The 23,702-nt window shown below is 38.0% G+C and overlaps 1 protein-coding gene across 1 annotated transcript; it reads right to left on the minus strand.

Annotated features, from left to right (window-relative positions):
* Positions 1-10,886: 10,886 nt before the first annotated feature.
* Positions 10,887-22,613, minus strand: Wnt16 (Wnt family member 16). Its single transcript, XM_004856453.3, has 4 exons — positions 22,232-22,613; positions 21,804-22,048; positions 19,668-19,954; positions 10,887-13,102 (listed from the first exon to the last, which is right to left on the minus strand). The coding sequence occupies exons 1-4, from the start codon at positions 22,324-22,326 to the stop codon at positions 12,638-12,640; spliced, it is 1,092 nt and encodes a 363-aa protein (XP_004856510.1). The 5' UTR covers positions 22,327-22,613; the 3' UTR covers positions 10,887-12,637.
* Positions 22,614-23,702: the final 1,089 nt, after the last annotated feature.

The raw sequence follows: 23,702 nt of genomic DNA on the forward strand, positions 1-23,702 counted from the left end.
ACCTGAATGTAATTCATAAGTAAATGCACCTTATATGTTTAAACAATTTTTTATAAACTTTTTACATTTTTGGTGCTTATATACTAAATCACATCTAACATGTATATTTTGACGTTTAAAATGCTTCCCTCAATTCTGTAAATTAAAAAAGAATAGCTATTTCACAGTTCTAGGGATTGTAAAATAAATGTTGCAGTTTTTTTTAATAATGAAAATAAATATTGGTTTTTTACATTGTCAAATTTTTGTATTATCTGGCAAAGTAATATGAAACTTGACATTAAGGGTTTCTCCAAACATTTGTTTTACTGCTTAACATGAAAAAAGTAAGTCATTTTTGTGGTTAAACTTGGTAATATCCTCTGGATATCTTTACGTGTATAGATTTTAAGTGTGTAAATGGCAGGACATCCCTTTGATTTTAAAGACTGTAAAAAGATGTTATACAGGTGTATAAAATGTCAAAAGAAGGGATAAAGATTGGTAGCGTAACTGCTTTGATACAGGTTTTGGTTTTTTTTCTGAATTCTGTGTTGTATAGATTGTGCTAACTTTGGAAGCAATAATTTTACATTTTATTTTCAGATCTCTTTTTAAAGTCAGCATTATAAATGAAACAGTGGTCATTTAATGTTAAAATCTTTCTTTATTAAAACCAAAAGTTTAACATCCACATTTTAGTAGTTTAAATTGGTGTTTAAGGGCTTGTAGATACATACTTGAAATCACAGATCCATTCCTAAACAAGTATATTACTACATGAATGTTAAATACAGCAAAAGGAAGTGATATTTGGGATAGTAAAGAAAAATTAAGCCAGTCTTCCTATTCCTGACTTTAACTTAAAGTGACATTAACCATGGCTTTTTCTGTATTGTATTTGTTTTAAAATGAATCAGTTAATATTTTATAATTTTTTGATAAAAATGAAAGCATAATTTATGCTGTATTTTACTTTCTACTTTGTTTTATTTTATTTTTTTATTAAATTCTTTTATTGGTACATTGTAGGTATACAACACAATTACATCTCTCATTGGGAATTGTACCTTTACATAATGCATCTTGGTTCTTATTTTTTCCCCATTCCTAGCCCTCCACGCCCTCCACCCTTCCCTATTTACAAAGACTTTATTTCCAATTTTTCCATTTCTCAGCATTTTTCCTTTCCCTTCTTTCCTTTCCCCTGCCCCTCCCACTACCCCTACCCTTTTGGACCTTTTCTTCCTATTTTACATTATCAATTACTCATTCTAATCATTGGTACATTTTAGGTATACAATATAATGACATTCATCATTGGAAATTTGCACCTTTACAGAGTCTCTCTTGGTTCTTATTTTTCACCCTTGCCCAGCCCTCCCTTCAACCCCTCCATTCCTCCCTATTTACAAAGATTTTGTTCCTATTTTTCCATTTTCTCATATTGTATTAGTGCATATATGACTTTTCATGTCCGTTAGTATTTGTTTTATATAGTTGGGTGCACTAGTGTTTGGTGCATAGATATTTATGATTGCCATCTCTTCTTCTTGGATTGTTCCCTTTACAAGGATGTAGTGTCCTTCGTCTCTCTTAATCAGTGTTGGTTTGAAATCTACTTGATCTGCCAAGAGGATAGCTACTCCTGCTTTTTTTTGGGTTCCTGTCGCATGGAGTATTGTTTTCCACCCTTTAACTTTCAGTCTATGAGTTTCCTTTTGAATTAAGTGTTTTTCTTGTATGCAGCATATTGTTGGATTTTGCTTCTTGACCCATTCTGCCAGTCTATTTCTTTTGATTGGTGAATTGAGACCATTAACGTTGATGGTTATAACTGAAACATACTGACTTGTCATTGCCACAACTTTTTCTTTTTGTTGGGTTCTCCCCCTTTCCATTTAATTTCTTGTCATGCCAGATGGGTTCATTCTGCTTTGCTTCCTGGGGTTGTGATCCTCAATGTCTGTTCCTAGGATATTGTGTAAAATTCTTTGGAGTGCTGGTTTGTTATTCACAAAGTTCCTAAGGTGCTCTTTGTCATGAAGGTATCTTATTTCTCCATCCATTTTGAAAGATAGTTTTGCAGGGTACATCAATCTGGGTTGGAGGCTGTTTTGTTTTAGGGCTTGGAATATGTCACTCCAAGCTCTTCTTGCCTTGATGGTTTGTGTTGAGAAGTCTGCTGTGATTCTGATGGGCTTTCCTTTGTATGTGATTTGTTTCTTTTCTCTGCTTGGAGAACTTTGTTCTTCTGTTGTGTTTCTGGAATCTTAACAATTACATGCCTATGTGTAGATTTTTTTTGTGATCCAAGGCTATTTGGAGTCCTATATGCCTCACTTATCTGTATGTCAAGCTCTTTTCCCCTGCTTGGGAAGTTTTCTGCCATTATTTCTGTGAAGACATTTTTTATGTCATCTGCACTGTCTCCTGTTTCTTCATTGAGCCCAGTCAGTCTTATGTTATTCTTTTTTGCATCATCTAGCAGCTGCTGGATTGATTTCTCATGTTCCCTTATAATTTTGAAGCAATTTTTGTTTTCCTGGTCACTAATTGCAGTCTTATCTTCTATATCTGAAATTCTTTCCTCACATTGGCTCATTCTGCTGTGTCGACTTTCAATGGAGTTTTTCATGTCCTGGAAATCTATTTGCATGTGTTTTATGGATTCCATTTGTTTCTTATGTTGGGATTCCATCATGTTCCTGAGCTCCTCTCTAGATTTATTAATCATGTCTTGCACTAGGGGCACAATTTCTCCTGTTATCTGAGAAATTATTTCTGATTTCATTTTTTCCAGATCCCCTTTTGTTGCCAATTCAGTGGGTCCAGGTGGTTGAGTATCAGAGTGTTCCATCTCATTTCCCTTTGTGGTTGCTGTAGGTGATCTGGAAGTCTGGTTTTGAGACTTATTTACGTGTTTTCTCATTTCAAGTGGGGCGGGGGGCTGTTAGCACCTGCTCGGATTACCTCCTCTAAGCTGGGAGAGGTGGGACAGGGGCCGGGAGCAGCGGTAGGGATGGTGGCCCAAAAGCCCTTTCCTCTGGGCTGGGAGCAGTGGGATGGTGGCTCAGAAGCCCCTACCTCTGGGCCGGGAGCAGTGGGAGGGATGGTGGCCCGGAAGCCCCTTCCTCTGGGGCAGGAGCAGCGGAACAGCAGGTGGCCCAAAAGCCCTTTCCTCTGGGCTGGGAGCAGCGGGAGGGATGGTGACCAGGAAGCCCCTTCCTCTGGACTAGGAGCAGTGGGATGGTGGCTCAGAAGCCCCTACCTCTGGGCCGGGAGCAGCGGGACTCAGTACCTTGGTCTGGTGGTCTGGTGCCCTCTGCATCTTTGTAGTGTGGAACCAGGTGGCTGCCTGTCTGTAGTGGGGTGATTGGGCGTCTTCTGTGTGACTCGGGACCTCAATAGGGCATGCACAGACCTGCCTGTCTGCAGCGGGCTGATTTGGTGTGTTTGGTGCGACTCAGGACCTCCCTACTTTCTACTTTAAAACTTTATACAAATTATAATTTGTCTCTAAAATTATATAGTTTCATTGTTTGGTTCATCCCCATATCCCTTTTAAATGAAAGAATGAGAAATGAGCTATTTAGTGAACATAGCTGTTAAAAGTGAAAATGATTTTAGAATACTTTTTTAAAAAATTAGTAAGAAAGGGAAAAAGTATTTGCTGATCAGATGGATTTGCCATAAATGGCAAAATGGTTAAAACCTCGAGATATTTCACCCTTTTGGACAGCAATAAATATATGTACTAGGTGTGATCAAAAAATACAATGAATGTTTATGTTAAAACATATTACAGTAAAAGATATATTGACAATACTATCCCTCAAAATTCTCCCCTTCGCTTTGAATATACTTTCTCCCATTGTTCTTAACACTTTGTGAAGTAGTACTGATGAAAGTCCCTCTTTCATGTCCTTAGGTGTGCTGCTTTATGTGTCCTGAGTCGATTCAGAATGTTTCTTTCCTGGTCATTTTGACTTTGGGAAGTTGCACAGGGCCAGATGCAGTGAAAAAGGTAGATGACATATTGTGAAGGAGCCTACCTTTGTGCTGGATGGCGGTTGGCAGCTATGTTCAATGTATGTTTTTCATCAAACCTCGTAAAAACATGGAAGAGGACTTCCAGAAGGGCTTCAGAAAGCAGCAAGAATGATGGGATAAGTGTGTTTGAAGTGAAGGAATACTTTGAGAGAAATTTATTTCACCTTTCCCCAGGTATTTCTAGGATAGATTCTTTTCCTGAATGTTACAAAGATAACTTTACATTCTTGGTTACCAGTTGCCACCTTCTAGTATCTGTTTAATTTCCATGTATCTCAGTTTATGCCTTACTCCTCTCATGGCTTGGTCTTTGTGACAGTTCCTCTCTTGAGACGGCTGTCAAATCAAGACCCAGATAGAATAAAAAACAGACAAGCCTGGCAAGACGTGAGCAGGCAGTTGTTACTAGGGAGCACGAGGGAATGAAAGAGGCTCTCCTATCATCAGAACCTGCCTCCAGTCCAGTGAGGGGTACTGTATAACTTAAGATATATATGGAGGCATCCCTTTGAACACTTGGGCATCCTCTGTGCATAGTCACAGGGAAGTCAGTATGCTTCTGAGTTCCATTGGTTATGACAGGAAGACCTTGAGAAAGTCAACTTGTAAAAGGAACAGGTCTAGTGTGTGGTGCCAACCAAAGTGCCTGGCAAAAACTCATTAAATACAACTGCTAGTATTGCCGTTACAATTAGTCATGCCTCTTGCAGGTTAATAGCATTTTAGATCCATAAAAGATGAGTCAGCCCCTAGCTTTCCAGCCCCACTCTACCAAGCCATAAGGGAACCATTCAGTGACCTGAGCAGTGAGGTCATAGGCAAGGACACAGCTGTTCACCAAAGGCTGTCCTTGATCTCCAAGCCTTTTGACTTTTGTATGGTATCTGTCCTCTCATTCTTTACCCCAATACCAGATTTTACTTCATACACAGAATTTAAGCTATCAGATATCTCCAGGGAGGTAGTGTTTCAAATGTTCCACTTGCTGGCCTGGCCTTGAAAGGGGAGAGTATTTGTGGAACTCCTTCCTGTGGCAGCAGCCAGTCAAGGTTCATAAGGGAACACAGACTTTGGTCTCTGCTCCAAATAACCTAAGCATCCTCCCCAACTCCTCCTGCACAGGTTGGGTTGCAGCAGTAGGGTGGGAGAGAGGAACCAGTTGTACTCCATTTGCACACGAGCATTTGGCTCTTTTTTGTTTTGTTTTATTTTTTTGTTTTTTTTGTTTCTGGGATTTAAAGTTTGTGTGGTTGACTTCAAAACACATTTTCCATGATGCATTGTGTTGCAGTCCTGCTTACCTATGATGCTGTTGCCGTTGTTGGATGTGGTATGGTGGGATGAACAAACTCATCCTGCGACCAGTGCCCAGTCCTGGGACCAGCTGTCAAGTGGCAGGCTTCTCTACCACCATTGGAATAAAATGGCCAATTTTGAAGTCTACCTGTTCAACAACAGCACTGTTTTCTGTAGGTACGTCCCTCTGAGCAGAGGAGAATAAAGCTCACCCATGAGGCTCAAGTTTTAGCAACTTAGAGCCCAGTGTAGATGTGAGAAGTTCTCTCACCCTCAAACTTACATGGGTTGTGCATATTTATGGCAGCTGGTATGCTGGGGTTGTTTCTATATTTAATCTGAATTTTAATATATAGCTGCTCAAGAAATAAAGTCAGGCATTTGGGGAAAGGAAAAGTTCAAGCTGGTGAAAGAATTTCTCAAAAAGTGAAATTTATCTTTCAGTTTTGTAAAATGCTGTATCCACTAGGAGATACCTTACGGAAGATTTCTCCCAATGACTTTTCAATTTTACCATTTTGCTATTTTAAAATTTTTCTTATTAGGGCATGTTTGTAGTACATAATTATTAGATTCTTCATGGGGAGTTGGAATATATGCATAGCAGCATCTCGGTTATTTTTTCATCTTCTTCCCCTTCCTGCTCCCTCCCTCCATCTTGGTCCCCTTCCCATTTGCAAATGATCTATCTTCCTATTTCCTATTATCTGTCTTTTATTTTGCTCTTTATTTATATATTGTGTTTCTTGAATAAGAAACCGTACTGTATTTAAGCTTGTGTGTCTTGATTTATTTCACATGGTCTCAAGGTGCATCTACTTTCCTACAACTGATTCAAATTTATTCTGCTTTATGGCAGAGTCGTGCTCCATTGTGTATAGACACCACATTTTTTGTGTCCATACGTTTGTTTTTGAACATATAGGCCAGTTCCACAATTTAGCTATTGTGCTGCTATAAACATGGGTGTAGGCCTATATCACTGTAATATGATGTCTTTAAATCTTTCCAGAAGATACCTACAAGGGGAATAGCTGCATCAAATAGAACTACCATATGCTGTTTCTTGCCTCCTAGAATTTGAGAAGACCAAAAATTAGTTGTTAGAGAGTTTGAAATAAAGGACTGACTGAATACACACAATAAAAAATGCAGATTATGTTCTAGGAATAAATAGGTAAGCATTGATTTACATCTTGTTTGTTGACACCTTTGCCTCATTTGGAGAGTTTGAGCTGTACGCAAATGTGTGGTTAAATAAAGTAATCAGTCTTCATCAACAAGTAATTAGGCCAACAAATGATACCCTTTCTTTTCCTTGCTAAACAGGGAGGATTAGCTAGAGGTTGTGGCCATGGGTGTTAGGTTATTAATAATTTGTAGAGTGGAAGGCTGCTTGCTTCCTGAAGGGAGTCACCCTCAGGGCTCAGAATGGCCATTTGTCAAGGACCAGCCAGTCTTGTATCCCCATGCTGTCTGCCTTTCCAGTTCTTATGTATGAATCAGATGCTTTCACTTACTTTGCAAATTTAAAAAGTTACATGTGACACTTCAGTAGGTGTTGACTTGGTCCACATTTATTATTACTTTTCTCTTTACAACTATGGGGAAAGGTTTTTTTCTAGCATAATGTTTCAAAAGTTTTAATCTGGTGCAAACCACCTCTAGCAGTTTTTCTTTAGATGTGAATATAAACCATTACAAATGGTAAGTTTTATCCATCTATTAAAAATAACACCTTATGGGCCGGGGATTTAGCTCAGTGGCACCATGCTTGCCTTGCTAGTGCAAGGTCCTGAGTTCGATCCCTGGTTCCCCCCCCGCCAAATAATAACACGTTATGTAACTCTTTTGGTTGTAAGCACAACAATCAAAAGGATGTATTTATTTTATATCTAAATTAGTTCGATCTTTAACCAGAATCATTTCCTTATGGAACAATTATTGAATTCTTATATAACACCACCATTAGTTGCACTGGGATCTAAATTAAAGGTCAGTTTAAATAATTTAAAGCTTAGAAATCAAGAAGCAGGATATTTTAATTATATATCATGGCAAATCTCAGTTCTCAGTTTTCCTATAACTTTGCTTCCTGCTCTTCAGCAAAGTTTATATAACCACCCCATGAATAAAACTAATTATTTACACTTGCTCTTAGCCAAAAGGCCGAGAAGCTTTTTTTCACTGTATTTACAAATCCTCCAAACACTTTAAATGGTGTATTGTGAATATAGTCTACTGACAACTTTGACTCAGTGAGAGGCACAGGGACAATGTAGTGGCTGAATGCACAAACCCTGAAGCCTGTCCATTCTGTATGACATTTGTTGGGCTGGTTACTTGTGTCTTATCTGTAAAATGGGTGCCACAACAATGAGAATAATTGCTTTGTGAGACTTCCAAGAGAATTAAATGGCCATATATACTTCACACACACACACACACACACATACAGTGATACCACAGTTCATGAACTGAATTCTTTCCATAATTCCAGTCGCAAACCAAGTTGGATGAGAACTGAATCAAATTCAGTGGTTAGATTAGGTACAATGTTGACCTTATGGGGAAATTTGATTCAAATCTAGTCCAATTCAGTTTGTAACCAGAATTGCGGAAACAATTATAAGTTTATGAACTGGACCATCACTGTATATGTAATTTACTGAGACCAGTACATGGTACATAGTGGGTGTTAAGTGCTTGCTAATATATTTTCTTTCAAAGGAAATGAGTCCCTCCCTAGTGTACCACTTTGTCTACTTTTATGCTATGTTACATACCATTCTCCTCCGGGATATGCTAGGACATCACACCTGGTCTATAGTAAACTGAAAATTTTCAAAAAACACAGCTAGGCCAACTTTCCCCAGGAAGGGCTTGTCCTGGGGAGTATCTCTGATTCCTGCAAATGGGAATCTGAATTTTTTTCCCCTCAGTCACCTAAATGGATCACAGTGCTCTAGCTATTACCTGGTTCTGAGTGTTCTAGATACTGACTGGTGGTTTAATTTCTCAATTTTGATGACCTGTGGGAGGTGATGCAAAAACAGCAACTCACTAAAGGGCCTATCAGTATGTGGAGAAATTTTTCTGCTTCCACATTTTAATCTAAGCAAAAACAAAGGTCGTATCAGTACCAACGATTCTTCAAAAAATTAATGTGTTTGTAAATAAGGACTAAATGTATAATAGGTAATGTGAAATAGGAAGAAAAGGGGCAAAGGGGAAGGAAGTGGGAGGGCTAGGGGAAAGGATAGAAGGGAATGGGATTAATATGAGAAAATGGAAAAAAGGAACAAAATATTTGTAAATAGGGAGGAATGGAGGGGTTGAAGGGAGGGAGGGCTGGGCAAGGGTGAAAAATAAGAACCAAGAGAGACTATGTAAAGGTGCAAATTTCCAATGATGAATGTCATTATATTGTATACCTAAAATGTACCAATGATTAGAATGAATAATCGATAATGTAAAATAGGAAGAAAAGATCCAAAGGGGTAGGGGTAGTGGGAGGGGCAGGGGAAAGGAAAGAAGGGAAAGGAAAAAATGATGAGAAATGGAAAAAATGGAAATAAAGTCTTTGTAAATAGGGAAGGGTGGAGGACGTGAAGGGAGGGCTAGGAATGGGGAAAAAATAAGAACCAAGATGCATTATATAAAGGTACAGTTCCCAATGAGAAATGTAATTGTGTTGTATACCTACAATGTACCAATAAAAGAATTTAATACAAAAACAAAAAAAATTAATGTGTTTAAAAATACTGTGGATATCATGTGATCCCCAAACTGCAGAAACATAAACTCATGGTATCTAAACATATATAATGAAAATTTCTTGGCATAATTATCGTAGTTCCTTAAAATACAATTCAAAACAACCATAAACCAAATTAGGAAATAATGCAGTTGTTTATATTCAAAAAGGTTATGTGTCCTTAATGTTGTTAAAGTACTACTATAAGAGGAAGGCTTTAGTCAACTTCCTTATCCAGAGGTTACAGATAATATCATTTGATGCATTTTTCCTGATTTTACCTTAACATGAGTCATTGCATCTTATCACTGCCTCTATTGGACATTTCCAAATAAACAAAAAGTTGAAAAACAACACACTGGAGGCACCTCTCCTTCCTTTTTAATATGAAAAGATATTTAAACAAATCAAGGCACTTCATACCCACATAATAATTTACACTGCTTTGGGCTTGCTTTGACTGGTGATGAGTTCTATGTCATGCCAGAAACTGACCCCTAAAAATCACTAGATTTTTACTAAAATCACTAGAACTGGAACACGTAATGTCTTGATGCCCACCATTCAGTTACACTTCACTGGTAACATAGCAGTCTAGATTTTCCTCTACAGATTCTCCCCCCACCTTATTGTCAACCTGTGTAGTTTTAGTTGGTGTGAACCCCCAGTGGCTCCCACTAGAGCCAAAATTGCCAGTAGACAGATCAGTGTGCCTGCTGCCCACCCCCAATAAATCATTTTGGTTCAACAATAAGCACATTTGACCAATCAGACCCAGTTACTCAGATGACCTCTGCTGGGCCTTCTGGGAAGGAAAATTGCTCTTTTCCTAGGTAGGCAATCAGAAAAGAGCCTCTGCCTTTCCCTAGAATGAAACTTTTATTTCCTTAGAATGAGTGGGAGGAGAATGTGAGGTCTGGAATTGTGGCAGTCATGTTGCTAAGAAAAACAGAGAACCTAGGGCTGCTAGGAATGAGCGGGGGATAGCAGGAAGGTGGTAGATGGGGGGAGGTACAGCATGTCCTAGAGCCTAAAGTGAGGGACAATGCCAAAAGCCAGTCTAAAGTGGAGAGACTCTGGAACTAAGGAACTAGCTGTGAGTTTATAGATCAGTTTCACATGAAACTGCTACAATTCTAAAGTTTTCAGTCACAGAGTACATTTCTTTAATGTCTTGAGTAGTCTGGATTCTGTTACTTGCAGCAATAAAACCTTACCTCATTCAGGCAAAATAGCATAGACTAGACAGGAATCTTTCACCCCAGAATTGTGCCCCTATGAGCGCCACGATGTTACTCTGTGATGACTGGGAGTGAAGGAAATGGCCAGTGCCAGGTGGTTAGTAAGATAGGTAGGAAACTCAAGGTTGACTTCTACCCTGATGTCAAAGATGAGAAAGAAAAGAACTCAAAGACACAGCTTGACAGTTACTGTAGGAGGAGTTCTTGATCAGCATATGAAAAAGAGCCTGAGTTAACATGTTTTCAAAGGAAGGACTGAATAGCAGATATTTATAAAATAGAGGCTTCCTGGTTCTCACAGTCAATTAAGGCAATTATGAAGATGTTTTTAGTCACTAGTGGATATTGCAGCCTTCTTTTTAAAGGTGCTTATTTTCAATGAAGATAAAATGATCACCTTTGCAAAAAAGGCATGAGAGTATTTTTTTCATGTTACTTTACTCAGCAGATACTAAAGAATGTAAAACCACTTTAAGTACTGTTAAATTTGTTCCCTGGCCATTTCTAAGCCTCTCATTTAGTAGTAACTTACTTTAATTTTAAGGATCACACTCAAAAGTTCGGTCTTGATTTTAATATTAGAACTGAGACATTGTCAACTCGTTTACTTTTTCACAAATTGGTAAATAAAATTAAAGAAAATAGACTGGGAAATAGATTGGGGCAGGGAAATATTTCTTTATCTTATTAAGAAAAAGAATAGCCTTTCTTTGTCTACTTTGAACATAAAAATCAATTTTTCTATATAATACTGAAATATTTAACAAAGCATAAAACATAGGCATTTACATTAAAATACAACCTTAATACAGCCCTGTAATTTTCACCAGGGACTGTGTAAAATATGGTGAATATACATGCATGAATATTAAAGCAAGAAAAACCACTCTACATTCAAATGGAAATTCAGCATTGCATACAATATAATAAATATCCAGAATATCAAATCCACAAATTGATCATTAATCTGATTTAAATTCTTTTTCCAGTTAGGACTTCTACTATATAATTTATTATAATAACCTTATGAATTAATAACTAATGTGAAAAAAGAATTTAATTAATCTGGCTACTGAAATAACACACTTCTCAATATTTTGCAACACATTTTAATCTATAACACATAAAACTGTCATTTGGGCAAGAAATACACATCCATATAGCTAATTGCTCAATTACTTACCTTCGTTTTCAATATTAAAAAAGTCAGAGTTAATCATGAAAAAAAAAAGAGGCCAATCTTATTTTTGAAATAATCTTATTACCTTAGCTCTTGGACTTTGGCAATAAATGTCTTAAGTCTTAATATATGACATATAACTTAAATACTATATTTACAAAATATAAATCTTTTAAGCAAAATATTGTACAAAATACTGTCTTACACATTTCAAGGATATTTTCTTTATAATGTATGAGAGCCCTTTATATTTTTATCTCACTTTTCCCACATATTTTCAGGGTTTCACTCCCTCAGTACCTTAGAGCTAAATTTTTAACAGTGAACACTGGCCTAAAATAAAAATATGTATCCAGAGATTGCTATATACCTTATGGAGGTTTTTCTAGGCAAATTCTACTGGTTAGAAGGCACCTAAAATCCAATTCATTTTAATTTCTACATTTTGATTCTTTTTTGTCACTACACAGCTCTACTGACTACTTTTTAGGGTTACAGTATGACTTATGAAGGTTCTTTTCCATTGTTCTTTTGATGTGCATGAAAGGGCAGGCACCCACCACTCAGATCAACTTTTCAGCATCTGCCCATGCACAAAAACGTCCTGTAATTTTTTCAATTAAAATACTGAGACTAAATGAGATTCATATTTATGTTCCTTGCTGCCATAAGAGGTGCCTTTAAAAAATGACAAATATTCATCCACCATTATTGATTTTCCTAACTGAGATACATAGTTGAGGATCTTATCCTGAGTATGACCAAGTCTCCAGCAAGAGGGCTCTTTCCTGTTCTTTCTTCCTTAGCAAAAGGATTTATCTTCCTTATATGTCTTTTTATATCTTCCTTATATCTTATATAAGATATATATATCTTCCTTATATCCTCCTTCTATATCCTCCAAATCATCCAAAGATGAATGGAAACCTTTTCAATGCTAGAATCCCAAGAAACCTGCAGGATTGATGTGTGATTGGCTGTCACTCAGGTAAAGCAAACCTCAAATGGGCCAAGGATCTGGAAATTCCAATACAAGAATCATCTTCCCAAGCCCTGCATAATAAGAGGCATCCTCTGGCTTGTAATCCCATCATGTTGCTGAGGAATGTTGTTCCAGGCTGGATGGAGTGGCTACTTACAAGTGTGGACATCTGTCATGCTTTCACACCTCCTGCAGCGGACATAGCAGCACCAGATAAACTTACACTCACACCTTTCCACGTGCCTGACCACATGGGTGTTGTAGCCTCGGCCACAGCAGAGGAGGTTGCAGCCATCTGCACCTTCTGATGTTCGGTTGCATTCCCTGCCTTGTGTCCCTGGGATTCCCAGTTTTTTATCCTCCACGCAGTAGTTGGGAGACTTGTTAACATAGAGTAGGTCATCCTTGGGGATTGGTATTTTCCTCTGATCTTTTTCTTTCCTTCGCATTTTTCTCTTTATTTTGTCTGATATCTGGATACTATTTTCATATTTATCTTTTAGCAAATGGCCAATCTTTTCAAAAGAAGATAGAGTTTTCCAGCACGTTTTCACAGCACAGGAACCAGAAACTCCATGGCAGCGGCAGTCTACTGACATCAACTTGGCAACAGCCTGAAACCAACAGTGATTTTGTTCAAATGTCATTCACTAAGTGTCTCACTCAACAACAGAAGCACAACCAATTTAATCACTTAACTCTCTGTATCTATTTCTACCTGTATAAAAATGATGGTCTTAAACATAAAGAATCTTTAAGACTATGTAGAGTTCAAATGTTCTGTCCTTTAATTTTGTCCAAATGTCTTGGCCCTGAACAGCAAACTTTTCCAAACTACACTGAAAGCATTAGTAGGCCAGGTTAATATTATCAACAGAGATTATCTGGGATACCAAAGGGAAATTACTCTTATTTCTAATAGCCTACTCAATTTGATGTGCATGCCTAGCAGTTTCTGATACCATTCAACACCTTACCACTCAGAGTGTCATTCAAAGATCAGCTCCTGCCTGACTTTTGAGAAATACATTCAATCCTCACTTCAGACCTATAGAATCAGAAGCTGCATTTTAACAACATCCCCAAGTGATTCTTACCCATATTAAAATTTGAGAACCACTTACATAGCTGGTATAACTCTTATAGTACAGTACAGGGAAACTTCCCTGAAATTTTACAAGTAACCAATGCTCATACTGTTGAGATTCTGGCTTAATTACGCAGATGATTTTAATGATGTCCAGTGGTGACACTGAACTAATTCAATTAAGAGGTCTTAGGTTTGATCACTATAAAAGTTACCTTCACAAGGATTGGAGGTAGGGAGAACATGCTACCCCATCACAGATCATATGGAAAACACTGACTAATCAAGTTAGACTGGTCAAAATGAGGACAGGCTATAGAGTATAGTTGCTCCGAGCATATTCTTCTTTTCTAGAAAACTAGTTCAAACATATGTCTTATCTATGATGGCTCAGTAGCACTATCCTAACATACGATATAGGAAAAGGATAAATTTATATACTTTTTCACTTCTACTGTAAGTGCCAAGTGCAGTTTATACAGACTGAGGAGTTGAATGAGACTACATATATTTGTACTAGCCCACTGCTTGGTGAATATGCTTTCTCTGAAGAAGTTACAGTTAGGATAAAAATTTTCAGTGAGTCTAACAATAAAAAGGAAATAGAGATTTCAAAAGTTTCCAGCCTCTAACCTCTTACATACCGAGCTAGCCAACATAGCTTTCTTCAGTCCCCAGATGATGGCAGAACAGATTAATAAATCATCAGGACTAGCTGTAGAGTTGATATTCTGTCAACATACTAGGTAAAATGAAAAATAGATCTGTCTATTCAATAACTTGGAAATTATGTATATAATATCAAAAAAGAAAGGAAAACCTCACAGTTTAAATTCCACTTACAGCTTTTATCAAAATTATAAAATGCAAGTGTCTATACTTTGCTATTTTGTACCAAATCCAACATTAACATGTTTATGGAATTACATTTTCTCACAAACAAAATTTTCTGAGCTATCTAATGACCTTGAATATTGCAAACACTTAAGGTTTATTTGTAACCTTAAATCAAAGCATATGGTATTGATTTGTACAAGGTTTAATATTTCTTACTAGTGTTTAAAATAATAAACAAAATAATACTTAAACTCGGTCCTTTGTAGACCATAGCACATAGGCTCTTTTTGAATTCACAAAACCAAGAAACTAATAAGTGCATCAATTTCTTATTAACCCAGACTAAAATGTACACTACAGTAGAGTAAGAGCAATTCATAAATGATGGCACACAGGCTTATTTCATTTAATTTATGGTATTTGATATTCACAAAGCCATCAATTCTGTAAGATGATCTGGGCAAATACATGTTCAAATTAAGCAATCTGCCTACCTTTGTCCAGCTTTAAAGTACCTGAAGCATATGAAAAAGAGAGATCAATGAGTGCTAGGTATTGTCTAAGAAAAGCTAAATTGTCTAAGAAAGCTAAAATTTGAGAATGTGTTTGTGTGTTTGAATCTGATCAAGGTTCCTTACAGTCATCACTTAGGAATTTAAAGCTCCCTTTTTCTCTAGATCACCGCTGAGGACCTGACTTTTCCTTTTCTTAACCGCTTCAGACATCATGTAAGCAGTTGCTCATTTGCAAAGCCTAAAGGACAGAGTAGATGCTTATCAAATACAGTGGACCCTCAAATTACAACTGGCCCAACATACGAACAACTTGAGTTAATTAGGTTAATGGAAGATTCATCTGCCTCTTGTTATCTATAGCCTGTACCCAGGTAAACACCCAGATCTCAGCTGTATTGACATACAACCAACTTAAGTTAAAACCTGCCTCTGGAACGGATCAATTCGTAAGTCAAGGGTCCACTGTATTGATTGAATAATTAGTCCCACTCACTAGAGCAGTTTTAACTCATCCTGTCTTGGTAACCTGATCTGGAGGAAGTAATAAAAATCACCTTTGTAAACAGGAGTCTGTGTGGGAGGGAAAATGGCACAGCTAGTGTTTGAGCCACACAGGGCTCTCCTCCAATTCCTCCTTCTTTGCCCCATCTGGTCTACAACAGTATTGGTCCACAAAAGTGACATATTGCTTCACAGGTTCAAATTCAACGTTATCACCTGATGAACTTGTACCCAAATTTTAGGAAAAAATTTCTGCTCTAGAAAACAAGCTCTCTTAAATATCTGGAGTTTACAATTCCAATGACATTTTTAAAAAGTTTATTCTATTACTTTTGAGTTGTACATGCCCTAACAATAAGTTTAAGAAAAGAAACTATTTTGATCATCTAAGGGTCATATATTATTTTTCTATTCTAGGCTCTACATATATAAATCAGCTTCAAGGAAAATCCTAATAACTCGACATCCAATTTGAATGATTATATCCTCTATAACATTCCAAGGATGGAACTTGGCCAAATTAAAGCAATATAATCGCCACTCAGAACATCATGAAATGTAGTTTGAGGTCACACACACACACACACACACACACACACACACAGAATTTATAGAATTTAGTCTTTCTCAGAGCTCATTTTCATAAATAATTTTCCTTGACTTAGGAAGAAAAACTTTGCACCTAGTAGGTAGTTATCGACTAGGTATTTAGTTATGATTCCAGTTTTACAGAAAAATAAACGATGTGGTTAAAACACTTGTTTTACATCTGTTGGTGATATATAATATAAGGTCATTATATGCAACAAGACATTTTAGTAGAATAGAGAGAAATGAAAATGGAAAATATAAGTACATTTAAGGAAATTGCAGGAACACTCCAAAAAAAGTATATTCTGTATCTTTTCTGCTAGTGTGCTTAATTAATGTTAAACAGTTGTTTTGAGCTGCAGTGGTAGCTCCATTTTCTGGTAACAAAAAGTAAGAGATACAGCAGTCAAATGAGCTGTATGTGGTTGTGAGAAAATTCCTTTCTCTACTCTAGTTGACTTGTTAAGGTTTATAACAATATTAACAGAGGAATGTTTTGTTAACTATTGCAAACAGATGTGCACATTTTGGTGGAACATTTTTAAACTATGGGAGAGCAATTAGGAATGAGAGTGGGATTTTAATCTGCTGGGGTCCTCACGTACATTTTGGTTTGATAAATTTCTAATGAAGTGGTTTAGGATTGATTGGTCCTGTAATTTTAACTCAAAGATAATGAAGCAGGCAGAGACTGATTTCCAGTATATTGCTTTATCCTGACTTTACAGGAATGGCCAGAAAAATGTTGCAGAACATTTTGTGACTAACATTTTATTTTGTCAACAATCAGATGATTTGTTCAAGGTTTTATGAAAACTGCAGTATAATGTCGGATGGATGTACATAGCATTCCTATTTCTCTGACCCATTTTGTTCCTTTCTGCCCCAAAATATATCTTAAAAGCAAAAACACTTCTGTGTTGTTCAACTACTTATAAATATTCTTGAAACAAGTCAATGAATTTGGGGCTGGCCCTTCCCACTTTGTTGAGTTGCTCATCATAAAACAAATTATGGGGTAGGGAAACTTAAAAGTTTATGAGGTAGACATGGTAAGATGGAAATATTTTAAGCACACCAAAAGAAATACCCATAAATATTCCAAGTCACATTATTCCCAGAAGTTCTGCCTCTGGAAGACATCACATCATTCTGTTAGCCAATCACCATCTATCTACATTATTCTTGGAGTCATAACTTTAGGAGTGGTGTCAGAAACCAAGTGGGAATCAGAGTATTTAAGGTCAATGGTTAGAAAATCATCTATCCTGCTCATAGCACTACTAAGCGCCAGTACCCACATTTCTCTGAACACTTTTCCTACATTTTCAGTTTTACATTTTGAGACTAGAAAAATTAACTCAATTGAATGCAGACTTTGATCTTTACTCAGACAAATGTGCATAATAGATTAAAATCCTAATAACCAACATTGAAAATGGAGTTGATTGCTCTTTCATGTTAGATAATAACCTAGAAACCTGCTTTTGGTTTAAGTTGGGATTTTTTTACTAGCAATGGAAAGAAAAATACCAAAAATGTTTTGAATTATAATACCTCATGAGAAAAGAACAACAAAACCCCAAAATAGTACTCTCAAAATAACCAGGTAAATACTTTGTAATATTTTAAGATTCCACCTAGAAAAACATGAAAAAAATTTCAATAGAGAAAAGTCTGAAGTCTACAACAAAGTACATACATATATGTAAAGATTGAATTATTTCTGCTCACACTAAATAATAGTAAAAATCTACTTAATATGAGGAAATGCTTTTTGCTAACAAGGAGTGGATTAAAATTGAAGTTGAATAGTTGTATGTTTTTAATAAATCAGAATATAAACAATAGTTCAAGATCAATATTAACAGTTACAGAGGGCAAATATTGTTAGCTAGTTTGGAAAAGCACACAAGGTAAAACCAAACAGGAGCTTAATGTTACTAATCAAAACAGATTTTACAGTGCTTTAGTGTTTTTCATAAGTTTAGAGATACCTCTCTATAAGAAAATTAATCATAGCATGAGCTTCTGAGTATTGATTTACTGGTTTTAATTTTTTGATCACTACAAAATTATTTCAAAGATGGCTAAAAGTTTAAGTTATATCCTGATAATAAACATTCATTTAATTATCTTATTTGTAAAATATATTAATTTGATATATCTTAATATTTCTCTCTAGTTTTTCACTACAGTTTTAAAAAGCATGTTAATTATATTTAAATTTTTATATTAATATTTTAGAAATCATAAATATTCCTTTATTAGATAATATTTAAACTGAAGCAAAATCTCATTCATTTTTTAATGTAAAATTTAAAGTGAAGAGACATGTGCATAACTATGGTAGTTAGGCAAGACTTAGATAAAATGCCTTTTAAAATTTCTGAACAAAAAATATGGAAAGGTTTGGTAGCTATTTACTGATTTTCCTGCTTGTTATTTTGAATTGAATATTCAAATCAAATTGAAAATTTAAATTTGATTTTGAAAAGTTACAATGATACTTTTTCTGAGTTTTCTGTTTTGTATATTAAATGAGGGAAGTTAAGTAAAGAAAATTGGGTGGAACTTGCAACTCTTCTAAATGAGTCCCATTTATTCATTTCCCAAAAATGTAAAACGAGTGCAACATATACTTTAAATATTCCTAAGAGATGTTGCAACTTGTTTTAATTAATGTCAGGAAAATGTGGCAGACTACAATGACTACTTTGGGACTTTTAAAAGGTTATTGGACATTTACAATAATATACAATATGTGCTAATACTCCTATCCTGTAAAGTTTATTATGACTTAGAAAATATATAGTCATTAAATAAGTTATATATATTTTTAGGAATGTCCATATTAACTGCCAACTAGCCCACATATTGCAGAATTCAAACTTTATCATTATTCAGTAATATAAATATATAAAAGTTAAGCTACACATATACTCCATTTTAGGAAAACATTATAAAAATAAGAATTCATAAAAGAAGTTGCTTGGGTGACAGTTTTTTAGATTTGCTCTCCTCAATGTGTTTTAATATAGCTATATTTAAAAATATCCATCCATACATTTAATGTAATTAGAGCTTATTTATATTTATGTGTATTTTACAAAAATTTTTAAGTGAATCTACACTGATTTACAATAAAATAACTAATTCCCTTTAAAAAAACTTTGTGGTTGTGTTTTCCCTGAGTGTTTGCTAAAGAGAGTAAGAACAAAATGAACATCATGTTTAGGAACAATTATCAACTAAATAATGGATTTTGAAAAATATAAGCAAAATTCAAATTTCGGGAAAAAACATTTGATTCATCCCATTAAAAAGGCAGATATGCTAAATCCTGTTCTGGCTTTGCCACTAACCAGCTAAAGGGATGGAACAAATATTATAACAGGCACTTATGTGTGTATTATTTTATAAATAATCTTTTAGGTATATAAAACATACAACCACTAATACATTCTAAGACTCAACTCACATTAGATGTAGAACTTAAACTAAACCAATGTGATCAGCATACAGGAAGGAATACTTCTGCTGCCAGCATTTAGTTTTTAAATAATTTGTGTGGATTTATCCAGAAGTGTAATCTTAGCATTATTTACCCAAAGACACTGGATTTTTATTTGATCTTCTAATACATACCTGCCTTCCAGCTTCATTATTATGTAGATTCATTGCTGACAGTACTTTGCTGTCTTTTTCCGTAGTGTTTCTGATAGGCAAATCCAGGAACTTTCTGCTGAACCACATGCCATACTGGACATCATCGGAGCAGCCCCCCCAGTGCCAGCCTTCACTTGTGGAGCCACCATTCTGCAAGGTGGTGTCGCAGGAGCATTCTGTCATATTGCCGGCACTGCACGACCTGGTCACAGAGTGGACCAAGCCTGCAGCCATCACAGCATAAATAAATGCTGTCTCCTTGGTGCCTAGAATAAAACAAAAATTGCTAAATTAGAAACCCATGTCACTTTCTGTTTATGTTTCAAACAAAGCCTCCTACTCATTCTCTTACCAGGCAAGCAATTTTTCAATAGCTTTCAATGAATATTTTAATGAGTACATATTTAGGAAGAAGATCCTTTATCATTCTAGTCTTTGAAAAAACAACACTAATTTTCAGTATTCCACTTGAAAAGTTTGTTTTTCATACATTCTCCTTATATCTTAAAACCATCTTTTTAAAATTTAAAATAAAATTTTAAAAATGTGAAACCTAGCTTAATGTTTAATAATAATAGCTCAATAATACGTGTTGAATTTTAAATCTTTTACATGGATACAGTAAGTAATAGTAAAAGATTCAAATGAAACTAGATTACTTTTCTTTGTAAATTTAAAATGTAACAGGCTGAAAAATTTGGTATGACTTTTGTTTGCATAAATCATACCTATCAGAATGTAAAATGAAATTAAGCAAAGACCAAGGCAATTTATAGATGAATGTTAGTTTGCTTTCACGTTAAAGACTGAGACTTTTTTAGAAAGAACATTGTTAATAGCAACCCCTCATCATAATATGAATCTGTTAACATTTTATATAGTACTAGCTAATCCTTTTACAGTCTTAAAGAAAAGTAAGAAAATTAAAATGGCACTAGCAAAAAAACAACTATCATGGAAAAGTATCCTTTATTGAAATAGTTGTATTTACAACTCCTGCAGTAGAGTTTGAGCTAAAATCTTTTAAAATTAAAGTTCAACTAAAATGTTAATAAAATAGACCAGAAAGGATTCAGCAGACAACTATTTTTTCTTTCCAGATGTTTAGATTGGAGTAGAGACAGTTTCGTGTCCGATGTCCAATAAACCTTTTCAACAGCTAATGCTTCTGGATTTCAGCAACTGTGAAAAGCACATCTTTTTCTTCTTTCTTTTCTTTCTGCCCCCTGTGGGGGTCGGAGCTCCTTTGGAAGGATGTGCAGGCCAAAGCTCCGGGGCAGGGGGAGTGATGCTTTGTCAACTGTGCGTGCAGGGGCCTTGGGGGAAAAGGTCGAAGGTGGAGAGAGAGCGGAAATGAACTTGATAAACGACAACGCATCTTTCAGCGCCCCAGTTCTAAAATTCTTTTAATCTGTTGTTATTTCTGGAACAGTCCTGGCTCCCTGTACTTTTATTCTTACCAAGTCCCTACGCACGTGACAAGAGAACTTTTTATTTTACTTTACTTTTTGCAGCTTCCCGCGCCGCGGGAGTGCGCTGAGGAAGGGAGAGAGGGAAATGAAAACAGAGGAGAGAGCTAAAGTGGTCGCAGTCAAATTGGCAGCACGTTGGGCTGCCCCGGACATTGCCTTTAAAATCACCCTTATTTTGTCAAACCAGGTCTCCTAGGAGTCACCAAGGTGGAGGCTTCTCTTCAACTAGCCACTTGTCCAGGGCTCGGTGCGGAGCAGTTAAGTCAAAGCAGATGCGACAGCAGCCACATTCCCCGCTGCCGACCTCATGTTTCTCCAGCTGGTGTCTCACGTAGGGGGGCGCTGCGCGGTCCGAGGGTCGGCCAGTAGGAGAGTCCCAGTTTCTCTCCAGCCCGGGCGGGACCTCCGGAAGGTGGGCGAGTTGCGCTGCCTCCCTGGCGCGCGGGACCTGGGGAGTCGCCCCCTCCAGGGCCGCACCTGCGATCCGGGCTTGGCGTCTGTGGCTCCTAATTCCCTGCACTACACGGTCTCTTTCAAGATTTGGAGAGCTACGGGACCGCGCCAGCGCCGGAGAACTCGAAGAAGCGGGCACAGAGGTCGTCGCCTTCGGTTCCCCGCCAGCCCCCAGGGCCCCGGGACTCACCACTGCTCAGCTCGTAGCCAAAGAGGGGACTGGTGCCAAGCGCGGGCCCTGCGGCAGAGACCACGCAGTTCCATCGCTCGTGCTTGAACTGGCTCCTGCACTCCTGGATGCCCAGCCGGGCGCCCTCGCGGATGCTGGGCAGCAGGTACGGTTTCCTCTTGCACAGCTCCTTCTGGCGGCTGTTCAGTGGCAAGTTGGCGCAACCCAACTTTTCCGGAACCCCAAAGGAGGCGATGCCCAACCACCTGTAACACACGGCCGCCCCTAGCGTGAGCCGCTCTCCCGCTCTCCTCCCCAGTCCGAGATGTTTCCCTGAAAGTTAGGTCAACCGTCCGAGGGTCTCCGCCCCTGCTCTCAGTTGACGGTCCCCGGTGCTGGGCATCCCTTTCTCCACACGCCCCACGTGCCTCTGCAGACCCCATACTCACATCCAGTTTCCTTGGGCTCCGCAGGGGAACAGCGCGAGCAGGGCCGCCCACAGCGCGCACAGGCGGGGCAGGGCCAGGAGCGCCGCTGTGTCCATTGCCCCGCATGGAGTCCCCAGCCCCGGCCACTCCTCTTCGGCCCGATCTCTCCGGAGGCCCGCAGAGCTGGAGGTCAACTCCCCAGCACCAGATTGTCCCTCGTCCTCTTTCTCCTTGCAGACAACACAAAAAGAAGACCACCAAGGATAGTGGTTCTCAGCACTCCCCCACCAAGTGTGAGGAGGTGGAAGGAATGGCTTGGGGGCCCTTCCCCTGCGCGGAGGTGGCGCTGTGCTGGAGATGCAGAAGCGTCCCTAGCTTTCCAAGGTGCGAAACTTCGGTGGATGTCTCCGCGTCTCCATCTCCCCGGCTTTTCTCATCTCCTCCCCCGTGACCTGCCTGGCGCCTGATTGGCCCAGCGGCTGACCCACGTCTCATCATCCTGAAACTTCAGGCTCTCATTGGCTGAGAGTGGGCTCTGCTGGGGTCGCTCTGGTCCCGCGCCTCCCCGACAGCCAGTTCAGATAAGTGGGGGGTCATGACCTTTCCTCCTGTCAAAGCCTCCTTGGAGGGGTCGCTGAGGGGTTGATTGAACCCAACGACTGGTAGGGGAGCCTTCGTTTTAGCAATCCTGGGTGCAAACAAGAGTTTCATGGGGGACATTTCTGTTACACCCACCCAGCTTCATCTGGATTACTCTGGATAGAGAATAATCTTTTTGCGTTAGAGTTGGTACCAAGCAACTTGACCTTCCAACCTTACCTGCTGGAGGACTCATGCTTGAGGAGCCTTTACAGAGTGAATGAGGTGCTTCAAATTTAAACTCATCGTCATTTATTATGCATTTGTTTTTAGAGACCCCAGACTACCATTTAATCTATAATATTTCAATTGTGCTCATGATCCCCCCACCCCGTTTGTCTTATTTCCTGCAGTCTTTGAAAGCACTCTCTGCCTCAAGCAAAAATGGGGGCTGCAGAAGTAAACGAGAGCTATGTGGAGAACTCTGGAGCAGATGAAGAATGTGTTCTTACTCTTCTCTCCAGGCCTGCATTGGCTCCAAGGAAGACCTTGGATGGGGCTGCACCCTGAAAACCACCAACCCAACAACCATCTTAAACACCTACTGTGTGCCCAGTCCTGCAGGAACTTATAAAGACAAACTCCCTTCCCTCAAGTGTACAAACCAGCCATAAGCAGAGAAGTTGAAAACAAAATAATTGGAACTTATCAGTAACAGGGCATCCAAAAAGCAAGCTAGCAGAGCACTCTGGGGCTGAAGGTACTTCAGAAGCAGGAAACGTCCTATCAGCTGATAGTTTTGCAAGATTAGTTAGCCAGGGTTTTGTAGGATGGAAAGTTTCTGCGAGAGCTCTGAATGCAATCAGAAAATGTTTAGCTGTACTATTAGCCCTGCTTCAACTACTTAGACATA

Source organism: Heterocephalus glaber, unplaced genomic scaffold, assembly GCF_053883595.1.
Source record: "Heterocephalus glaber isolate CG9 unplaced genomic scaffold, H.glaber_assembly_v1.0 deba00000546, whole genome shotgun sequence".
Classification (NCBI taxonomy): Eukaryota; Metazoa; Chordata; class Mammalia; order Rodentia; family Bathyergidae; genus Heterocephalus; species Heterocephalus glaber.